This window comes from Gadus morhua, chromosome 22 (assembly GCF_902167405.1).
Source record: "Gadus morhua chromosome 22, gadMor3.0, whole genome shotgun sequence".
Classification (NCBI taxonomy): Eukaryota; Metazoa; Chordata; class Actinopteri; order Gadiformes; family Gadidae; genus Gadus; species Gadus morhua.
The window spans coordinates 6477066-6488444 of record NC_044069.1 but is presented as its reverse complement, the minus strand read 5'-3'; the positions used below and the strand labels follow the sequence as shown (position 1 = coordinate 6488444).

Genomic DNA, 11379 nt, shown 5'->3' with positions numbered 1-11379 from the left:
GGTAAGACCTAAGCTACTCAAATTACATTTACCAAATTACATTTATTCATTGAAATTTTTCAAAAACTCTGAACAAACAAGAAAAAATGGTCAATAACAGATATTTGTTTGTAGGTTGTGTTTATTAAAAGTGAATTGCAATTTACACACAGGTTAACATACAGATTAAATGTATAAATAGGTAGCTATTCACAGTTAATTTTTGGATATCAATTGTTATTGTCTTGTTTGGGTATTATTCTTTTTTATTTGGTAGCGCCCATATTTTAGCCTGTGAATGGTATCCTGGAAGAGCAGGTTTACAAAACATTTGGACCATTTTGCCCATAGGGGGGCGCTATAATTCACGGTCAAAGTTAAACGATCAGCCCGCCGCACCGATGGATACAACATTTGTAAACTTGGTACACAGGTCTTACACATACATATACATTCTGAACTGAACTTTTTGCCTCTTGGACCCATAATACCCTGGATAGATTTCTCTGTACAGTGAACATTTCAGAAATACTTTTTATTTTGAAGGGAGCATTAAATGAAAACACATTGCCTAAAATTAAACAAAATTATTTACACAAACATGACCTACAGACGTGTCTGATCTTAAATTTTATAATGACTGATGCACCATTAAGCGTAAAGCATCACTTCACACCAAATCAAACGTAATCTACCATTGAACCTGGTGTGTGTGTGTGTGTGTGTGTGTGTGTGTGTGTGTGTGTGTGTGTGTGTGTGTGTGTGTGTGTTAGTGTGTGTGTGTGTGTGTGTGTGTGTGTGTGTGTGTGTGTGTTAGTGTGTGTGTGTGTGTGAGAAAGAGGTGTGTCTTAATTGGTTCATGAACATCATATAACAATGCGATAAGAGTAGTGGCTGCTCGTGAGAAAATACCTTATCTATCTGGTTTGCATCTATGTGTTTTTATTATTCAGAGAAAGCAACATTAATCTTCCAAAAAGCAATAAAAAGAATGAGAAAAAGCATAAAGTCAGGGTACCTCCTGATTACAAGTGTAAAGTGTCCATCCAAGTTCCATTCAAACGCTTCATTAGTAACCTACTGAAGACTGGTACACACCTCCAACCCACGCCATGATCCCTCTGCCCATCTGCTGCCGTGGCAACAGCATGAGTCAGCACATGTCCACCATATCCAGTCGCGTTCGAGACCGTCCTTCCCTTCCGGTCAGTCTTGACTCAACCTGGTCATCGTGACTTCAGGCGGACCCTTATCGGACAGCGAGGGGTTTTCCCTGACATCCCCACCGGGGTCCTGCGACAGGGTGTTACGCGGGCGACTCTGCGCCGACCGCGGCACGGACGATGTCGGGCGACGCCCACTGCCGCCGCACACCCTGCCCATGATGCCGCGGGACACGGCGGGCGACAGCATCAGCATGACCACGGGCTCCAGGAAGACGTTGCAGGTGCTGGTGATCATGGCGCCGCTGCGCCACCACACGTCGTCCCACGTGGCGAAGCCCACCACGTGCGAGGCGTTGTAGGGCGCGTAGCACACCACAAACACCGCCAGGGTGGTCAGCGCCACCGCCAGCACCCGCCTCTTCCCCGCCGCCGGCAGGCAGGAGCGCCACACCAGCGTGACGCAGCGCAGCGTGCCGAAGCACGTGATGGCCAGCGGCACGAGGAACAGGCACACGGCCATCTCCAGCCGCAGGGGCAGCAGCACTTCCAGCTGCGACTCGTCGAAGTGGTCGTAGCACGCCGCCGCCCCGCCCTCGCCGTCGGGCCGCGTCACGAAGAAAGCCCCGCCCTCGGCCACCAGGCCCAGCGACAGGTGGAGCAGCACCACGGCCCAGAGCGCCACGCTGATGAAGCAGGAGATGCGCGCGCGGCGGTACAGCTTGTAGGCGATGGGGAAGGCGATGCTGAGGTAGCGGCCCACCGTGACGGCCGTGAGGAACAGGCAGCTGCCGTACACCGAGGCGAACAGGAAGAAGTTGTAGATGGGGCACAGGAAGCCCGGCAGCACCCAGCCCTGGAGGAAGACCTCCAGGGCCTTGACGGGCAGCCAGGCCACCAGGGCCAGGTTGGCCAGGCACAGGTTGAGGGCGTACACCACGTTGGGCGTGGCGCCCCGCTTGCGCGCCTTGCGGACGTACACGAAGAGCACCAGCAGGTTGGCGGGCAGGCCCAGGAGGAAGGTGAAGCAGTAGACGAACAGAGACACGCAGTCCTTCACGGAGACGGCCGACGCTCCCATCGGGACACGCTGGACGTTGGCCGGATCGGCCGGTTTAGCTGAGGAGACGCGAGGTGTAGCGACCGCACCGCGGCAAGACGACCATCGTATCCAAGTCACCCCCGGAGACCGGTGCCTCAGACTAAGCCGAGGTTGAAGATGAGAAGACGAGACAAAATCTTCTGAACCAGAGATTGGTACAAGAGGCTTTTCCCAACCACATGCTGAAACAGTCCACAAGCTTTATTCCTGAGGATCTCATTCTTGGGTTTTATCTAACCCGATCCTTTCAAAAAAGAATCAATCGGATCTTCAGTAAATCTCGTCCTCCGAACCTTCTCTATCCGATGTGCGAGCCAGCCCTCTTGCTTCCGCATGCGCTGTCCAGCGTGGCACTGAGCGACCAGACACATGTCCCGTACAGTTGACCGCAAAGAAGGAAGGGGCGACCCTGGTAGGGGGCGTGTGAGAGGCATAAAGTGGGCGAGGTGCAGACGACACAATGACGGCCAGGGTCAGATAAGCACTCAGACGCGGTCATGCAGAAGTGGGTGGCATTTAGCAGGCACCAGGACGCCTTGATTGCCCCCACCACCTCCAACTCCTAGATGGAAGACCACAGACCTACAAGTAGCATCTGCTGCCTTTAGTGAAATGATTCAGAATAATTCAGCTTTTAGGGAAGCGCCCAGCCATCCCGTCCGGGCCCCGGAGCGTCTAAAGGGCCGGGCAGTAAAGCCATAAACCTGTGGGAACTGATGGGGCATGCGAGGGCGCCGATCAAACACAGATACAGCCCTGCTGTTTGGTGCATGCTGGTGGTGGCGTTTAACGCGCAAGAGGCTATGGAGAGGGTGTGTGTGCATGATGTAAGAGGAAGCTTTGTGTTGATTACCTGTGTGTGTGTGTGTGTGTGTGTGTGTGTGTGTGTGTGTGTGTGTGTGTGTGTGTGTTGATAACCTGTGTTTGTGTGTGTTTGTTGATTACCTGTGTGTGTGTGTGTGTGATTGTGAGAGTGGGTGAGAGAGAGAGAAAGCCAAAGTTATAAAGTGAAAAAGAGAGCAAAAGAATGACTTAATTGTTGCGTGACTGTTCAATTACAAGGTTTTTAGTACAGAGGGGTTGTGTGTGTGTGTGTGTGTGTGTGTGTGTGTGTGTGTGTGTGTGTGTGTGTGCGTGCGTGCGTGCGTGCGTGCGTGCGTGCGTGCGTGTGAGAAAAAGCTGCCTCATGGAAAAGCTCTTTAGGGGCCGCAGCACGGAGCATATCCCTGGCCGGGCTGCAAATGTAATTTGTCATCCTTCAGTAAACACAGCGACACACACATCATGTCACATACTTCTGCCAGGTTACTTACGGTCATGTGTGGAGAGCAAGGCCTTGCCTTGACCATCATGACAAAACCAGAAAATACAATATAGTATTACAGTATTAGTAATACAATAGTTGTAATGCAACCTTTATACCAAATTGTGAATTTGAAAATTCATTCATGAAAGTCCTGTAACATTATTAAGTCTGTAGCCGCCAAATGCATTCAAGCAGTACTATATTGAACGAAAATGTTATTTTGCATAATTAAATTAATTATTACACATAATGGAGTGATGTTGTTGTCAATGATGTCAGCCCTAAAACTGCAAAACATCATGTGTATTTAGTCCACTGCACTTTACAGCTTTGGGATTGCACATTATATAATCGTCATGAAAAAGCACTCGTTAGAAGATGATGCTCGTAAAAAGGGAAGGCTGCCTCAAAACAAACCCATTTAACGACATCCCAAACGAAGGAGGTGGCAGTAAAAGAAGGCGTTGCGTCGACCGGAGCACGCCCACATATTTACTACTTCACCTCCCGGGGGAAGCCAAAGTTCAGGTCGTCACCGTGCACGCGTTGGACAGCCAGCGTTGATCAAACAATTCCGGCCGATAAACAACGTCATTAAATCGGTTCGATCTAATTCATCTCGATGGTAACGCGAGACAAGAGTGGCCGGGGCTGCTGCCTCGCTTGGCAATTGATAAAAACACGAATGCACACCTTTCATTCAAGCGTAAATCGAGATGACCTCGATGGAATAAAACGCACGCTACCACCAGGAGAGCTGTTGTCGATTTATTGCATTACGCTTTATTTAGTCTTCCCCCTTTTCCGTAACCCAACATTTCACATCTTAAACACATGTTTTTTTAAATAGTATATTCTTTTGTGATCTTATGTAATTTTGAATCTAAACAGGAGTTTTCTCATTGTGCATGTTCTCTTCAAAGCTTTCAAGGAATTAGGATAACTGTTTTTCTCCCTTCCTTCCTTCCTTCCTTTCCTCCCTCCCTCTCTTCCAAGGTCAATCCTTTGCTTAACCTTTAAATTCACAGTGAGTCATCAACACTTCTTCTCAGATCTACCAATCCTCAATTCCTCAGAGGCCGCGACAGCCAGCAATTTCCCTGTGACTCATTCCTTTCTTCCCTCATCTCTTCTTCCTCCCTTTCAACATTTAACATTGATTCCCAGCGACCAAAATAACACAAAAAACCAAAGCTGTTCCTTCAGATAACTTTTAAAAATCTCCTCACCACAACCACCGACACAGAATCTTGTTCAGGCCAGTGCCTTCAGGCCAGCTCCTTCAGGCCAGCGCCTTCAGGCCAGGGTCCTCAGACGGCTCCGGCCGCTGGAGTTGGCGAGCGGGACGACTCCGGCGACGGCCGGCTTGTCTCCGCCCACGGCGGCGCAGGTGGCGTCGGTGAGGCGGTGGCGCGTGTTGAGACTGCGTTGCTCCAGAGAGAGGGCTTCCTGCTTCCTGTTGAGGTCCTGGGTCATGCGAGCGTGATGGAGACACATCTTCTGCAGGGAGTGCCTGCAGTGAGTTAGGGAGCGAGGGGGTGAGTGACGGGGTGACCGAGAGACACAGCGACGGAGAGAAAGACCGGGACAGAGACACATAGTGGTCCAGGAAGCACTGTTGGTGGTCAGGGACATCGATGGGCCCCTATCATCACTCATAAGACGTTTGGGATCCTCCCTTGCTTAGGTTGATTTAGTTTAAGGAGGATCTACTTTAGTGCTACTTGACTTGAGGCAAGTTGAGTAGACTAGAGTCAAGTATAGTAGAGAGGAGAGTTAAACGCAGTATAGCACAATACAGACTAGAATACAGTAAAGCAGAGTACTTTCATATTTCTGTAGGTTCACTAGGCTTTGCTATTTGGCATATTCTCTTGGCTCAGTCAAGCAGTGAGTCACTGGAACTCTTCCACTACCGCTAGTGGTAGAGGAGGCAGGGCTCTGGGCTGGTTCTGTGGAGTCTAATGGGGTTACCTCCCCCGGCGGAGGGAGGGGAACGTAGAGGACAGCTGTGACTCACTGCGCCTCGCCTAGCTTCTGGTCCAGGGCCTTGATGGAGGCCTCCAGCTGCTGCACCTCCCTCACCAGCCCCAGCTGAACCTGGAGGAGGAGGTGGTGGTGGAAGGAGGAGGAGGAGCAGGAGGTGGTGGTTGATGGAGGTGGAGGTGGTTGATGGAGGTGGAGCAGGAGGTGGGAGGAGGTGGAGCAGGCAGTGGATGAGAGTGAGTCGGAGGTGGAACAGTTCGAGGAGGAGGAGGATGATGAGATGAAAGAGTTGGAAGAGGAAGAGGAAGAGGAAGAGAAGGATGTGATGAATCAGAGAGAGAGAGAGATACCATCTGTCGGGCTAACTAAACATCTAAACCCCTAGCCAGACAGATGACGACATCCACATCCGACATCGACCTGACACTCTCATCCACAGAGAGAAACGCTCAAAATAAAATCAATATCTAAATGAAACCATCAAACAAGTTAACCCGATAAGGAACCAAATGGACTAAAGTGAGGCTGTAGTAGGTAGTCATGGAGAGCTGGCTGAGGTCGATGCTTGATAGTAAGCCTGGGTGCGGCCACTTCCTTAACCCAACCACCCATAGCAGCCCCATGTCAGCTGATGAATTACATCGCCTGACATGTGTCCATCACATGGTTCCTGTAAAAGCTTTGGTTTATGGGGGACACGCATTGGCCTGTTCTGACATACAGGAACTATAAAGGGGATTTCACAAGAAGAAAACCGTAACAAAGAAAGACCATTTTTCTATGTAAAAACCTATTTGTACAACTTGAGATAAAGGTGCTATCCTAAGTATTATGAAACAATGGCTCCTTTATTTAAACTACATATTATCGAAGGTCTACCAGATGGTTTATCCAATGTTTCTGAATGTGCTCATTTTTTGAGATACTTGTCATTTAGAAGCAGGTAGGGTCGCTAGGCTCAAGGACACAGGGGTTCATCCCAGAATCTTTGGGACGCGAGTCAAACCCTCTTGACCAGCGGAGTCCCGTGTACCTGGTCCCTGCAGAGGTCCATGCCGGGTCGGCAGGTCCTGTTCTCCAGCCGGGTGTGGGCCAGCTTCAGGGAGGCGGTCTTCACCCGGAGGTCCTGGTCCAGACCCCGGATGTCCGCCTCCATCTCAGAGATCTCGTCCTCAGTCTGACCAACAGAGCAAAACAACGGTTAGCCACTCGAATATAATGGATCATCATCGCTTTGATGGTGTGGCCTAATTACACTTGGCAAGAATGGCAATTAGCACAACTTTCCAGTTTTTTTTTAATCCAAAACTCTACAAGGAAAACCCGTGAATGTATCTTCTGATCACGGGTCAGGGTGTTTGCGTCGCTCACGATCTTGAGCTGCCACTCCAGCTCTTGGCGGGACTGCTCCTCGGTGTGGGTGCGTTTGCGGAGGGCGAACTCGGTGGCTCTGCGCTGCTTCTCCAACTCATTCTGCAGCTGCACAACACAGCAGGTACAAGGTCCCGTCAACACTGAGGCAGAGCATGTATTACCATAAACATAAGGCTGAAGGGGAATGACTTAAAGGGGACCTATTAAGCTTTTTCGACTTTTATGACCTATGAACGTTGTTATAATGATTGATAGTAATGTTTAACCATACTAAAGTGTCAAATAATGACGTACACGCATCTCGACGTATTCCCTGCTGACAGTCTGGGGTGGCTGTGCAGAGCGCTAAACACTCGGGACAACGTTTGCGATTCACTTGTTCACATTTCCGGGAATTCATCTACGTAGATGCACTCCTGCCACGCCCCAAAATCTGCCCGCGCGCGCGCTTCAAGGAAGGTAACCAATCACAACGGAGTGGGGTTGGCAGGAGGGGGGCGAGGGGGCGGAGAAGGACGAAACCGAGCGTTGACAGAGAATGCTGAAAGCGCCCAGATGAGAGGAAGAGTTTCCCCGAAAATCGACATCGTTTTTTGTGTATGGTTAAACATGACTATCAATCATTATAACAACGTTTATAGATCATAAAAGTCGAAAAAGCATAATAGGTCCCCTGTCTGTTATGCACTGCTGGCACAGCATAAGAAGCATTGTTAGAATACAAGGAGGAGGGTTTGTCGAGTCAAAGTCGAGTTGTGCTTTTATTTGACAGGTGGACATTAGAGTTGTTGTCAAATGCACGTTGAATCTAGCTTCTACCTTGGAGCGGGTCAGGCTGGCGTTCTCCCTCATCTGCTGCGAAAGGAGCACAGCCTCCTGGGCGACGGTCACGTTATACTGGCTGAACTGCGCCCACTCTTGAGGGGTCACGGTACTGCAGGAGAAGAGGACCATTAACACCCCACAGGGAAACAAAGGGGATGCAGCAGCATAGAGAACAGGGCAACGCAAACAACGAAAAAAATGAATTATAATTAGGAGCCAACATTTCAATATCCGAAACATATGTAGATAATCCTATGTAAAGATGTAAAACAAAAAGAGGATGCATTAATATATCTATTGATGCTACTGTTGGGTGCTTTCCATTCTACCGTGTGCATTTGTGTCCGTCATTGTTGGGATGCTGGGTGCTTTCCATTCTACCGTGTGCATTTGTGTCCGTCATTGTTGGGATGCTGGGTGCTTTCCATTCTACTGTGTGCGTGCGTGTGTGTTAGTGTATGTGTGTGTACCCTGGAGGTATGCGCAGTGGGTTGGTCTTCAGGGAGATCTGGGCCGACTTCACGGTGAGCGACAGGCAGATCCGGTCAACGTCCAGGGCGTCCATCTTGTTCTGGAGGTCCATGGTCAGCTGGTGACGGGCCTCCTGCAGAACGCTAGCACAGGCAGCCAGGAAACAGTCAGAACGGTAACAGTCAACATATAGCAACGGTCAGCACAGTAGCCATGGTTAGTAGCAAAATACCAATTAACATAGTGACACTGAAGCCATTGAACTAACAGTCAGCTTAGAAACAGCCAGGTAACAGCAAAGGCCAGCCAACAGCCGGTAAATTAAACTAACACTACATTTACCTTTACACTAGGCCCAGTAAAAATCAGTAAAGTCGCAGTCAGCCAAGAAACAGTTCATCAGTAAATTAACGGTCAAACCAATAACAGCCAGCCAAGAAAAGGTCAATCAAGTAACATCCCGCACAGTAACAGTCAACACAGCATCAGCCAAGAGAAAGAGAAACACGGGAAAGCACAGGCAGAAACAGCAAGTTACACGACAAGCATGGTAACATGCAGTCAGCAGGCGGCACAGTGGCAGTCATCGAGGGAGGGTTCCCGGTAGACAGCTGGCCGTACCACAGCTGCTCAAAGGTGCGGCCGACGTGCTGCTGGAGCTCCTGCTGGACCCTCTCGATCAGCCTCACTTCCTGCTTTAGCTCCTCCTCCACGGGGTCGCCGACCAGCTCCAGGCCCCGCCTCCCCTGCCTCAGGGTCAGACACTCCTGGGTGACCTGCAGCGGGACCGCCGTGGCCCCCAGCGCCTGCTCCAGCTCCTCCTTCGCCTGACACACACACACACACACACGCGCACACACACACACACCAGGGTTAAAGGGACCTTATTTTACCAGCGCCAGTTGTGATGCCATTTCAAATTAAAATAATTTAGAAAACTTAAATAGGTGACCCCACAATAAGTGGAAGAGCCCACCCACATTGTGTGGCGGATACTAGATCCCCCCAAACCTTCCGGTTGGTACAGTCCACTGTGTAGTGGGCTAATCTCCCACTTTGTGATGTCACTAACGGGGCCCCTTTACAGCACCACACCCCATTGACACGAGCACGCCTCGCGGCGGCAGTGGCGGCATCGAGGAGAGGGTTACCAGCGTCAGAGCCTCCATCTCCGTGTCCACCTCCACCGCGCTGGACTCCAGGGAGTCTTTACAGCGCGACACGTCCCAGAGCCGCTCCCCCAGCCGCCGGCAGGTGTCGCTCTCATCCCACCACGTCTGGAACGGAGCGAGGAATCAAACATACCGACGTGACTAGAAGGATTCACTCAAAGGGGTGACATTATGCCACCAGGTGTGAGTGCGATTAGCCGTTACTAGCCGTTTGAAAACGGCTTGTAACGGCTAATCGCACTCACACCTGGTGGCATAATGTCACCCCTTTAATCCCAAAACTTTTGTTTTGTATTTGGGTACGATGGTGTTTGACTCCCCCAAAAGGGCGTTGGTTACTTCCTGTAGTCATCCTTAGGTCAAGACACTTGCTTGACCCCCTACCTTAATGACTGCTATCTGAATTCAGTGGCTGTAAGTTGTTTTGGATACAAGCGCGACGCGCCTGCTAACTAAATGACCAAATAATAGCCTCAAATTTTGTCCTTTAGCAGACGCTTAACCTCTACCTTAAGGACTGGTATCTGAATTCAGTCTCTGTAAGTTGTTTTGGATAAAAGAATAGAAACTAAAAGTGGCCTACATATCATTTGTCATGTCAAAGCCTACCTTGATGGTGGTCTCGTTGCGCAGGCCCCGCCCCTCCTGGCGGATCACGTGCGAGACGTCCCTCTCGTGCTCGGCGGTGGCGGACAGCTGGCGGTTGTTGTTCTGCCAGTCGGCCACGCTGTGGTGGAGGCACGGCTTGGCCTCGATCGTCGACATCCTGACGGCCTGGTGCGCTGTGGCTAAAATCAATTAACCAATCAATGGAATATCGCGCGCGACATATTAAATGGTTCACAACGGGGTATTTGTTCAATTAGAAGTAGGCAATATTAGATAAGCTGTAACATCAGATTCTACATCAATTTATATGTTCTTGATAACATGATAGATTTTTTAATTAGTAATGTACACAATGTCAGAAGGAGACAACTTCTGCATCCCAGTAAGGACTAGTACGCCACTGACGTCATCCATCGTACAGTCGTACCACGTGACACATGATTAACAGTTATGAATAAATCTTGTCTAGAAAAGGCAGATCTTTTTACAACGTCAAAAACATCAAAGATATATCTTTACAACGTAGCTGAACGACAGGAAGATAAATCGGGCGATTTATCTTCCTGTCATTCAGCTACGTTGTAAAGATATCGTCGTCTACCTGATTAGATTTGAAAAGGTTATCAGCGCTGGAATGTCGAGGGACGATCTGGGGTCAGTAGAGTCACTGGTTAACCGTGTTGCTAGGCCATCACGGTTAACCTAACTATTGACTAGTTATAGTGCAGTGAACACCTAGTTTACCGTACTTTATTTCCGTTTACATTACTGAGGCTGGCGGACAATTTAACTTTAATATAATACAACCAGTCAAGCACAAGATAGCCTTACCAAAACATTGGATAAAGATGGCAATTCGTTGAATGGAAAGAGGACCTTGTGTTATAATATTGCACGTTTATTTTAGTAAGTTTTACATACCCGGTGTTGAATACTGGTCAAGGTGTCCGGCGGAGGAGATTCCGGAAGATTCCGCTCCTATGTAGCCCACTAATCAGACCGTCGCTAGGCGACGAGCAACTACCTGCTAAATAATTAAGATACCATGGCAACGTTTAACAAACTGACTGACTATTAATCCATCACTGCTTTTATTTTGTAACTCACTTTATTTGGTTAATCAATCCAAGACCTACAGATGAAAAAAAAGTTTGAAGATAAATAATATACACAAAGGATAATGTACAAAATTGTAATGGATCACAACCTTTATGTATTTTTTATATTAAATTAATTTAAATATAGCCAAAACATGTGTAACAGGTCAAGTATTAGATCACAATAACATGCCAAAATTCAAGCAAAATGGCATTTCCATTTTTTTTTATTGATTTCATGATGCTATTCATTTCTGAATATCGATTTTGATGTGGCTTTGCCAACTTGTATTAG

General features: G+C 48.8%; 2 protein-coding genes across 2 annotated transcripts; both read right to left on the bottom strand.

The window, feature by feature from the left end:
* Positions 1–103: 103 nt before the first annotated feature.
* Positions 104–3149, bottom strand: LOC115535225 (free fatty acid receptor 3). The gene has a single exon (XM_030346243.1). It carries the CDS (start codon positions 2221–2223, stop codon positions 1186–1188), a length of 1038 nt encoding a protein of 345 aa, XP_030202103.1. The 5' UTR covers positions 2224–3149; the 3' UTR covers positions 104–1185.
* A 1159-nt stretch (positions 3150–4308) lies between these two features.
* tekt2 (tektin 2 (testicular)) lies at positions 4309–11039 on the bottom strand. Its single transcript, XM_030347077.1, has 10 exons — positions 10909–11039; positions 9988–10166; positions 9358–9483; positions 8828–9033; positions 8206–8349; positions 7730–7844; positions 6908–7015; positions 6570–6713; positions 5571–5650; positions 4309–5063 (listed from the first exon to the last, which is right to left on the bottom strand). Exons 2-10 carry the CDS (start codon positions 10141–10143, stop codon positions 4847–4849), a joined length of 1296 nt encoding a protein of 431 aa, XP_030202937.1. The 5' UTR covers positions 10144–10166; positions 10909–11039; the 3' UTR covers positions 4309–4846.
* Positions 11040–11379: the final 340 nt, after the last annotated feature.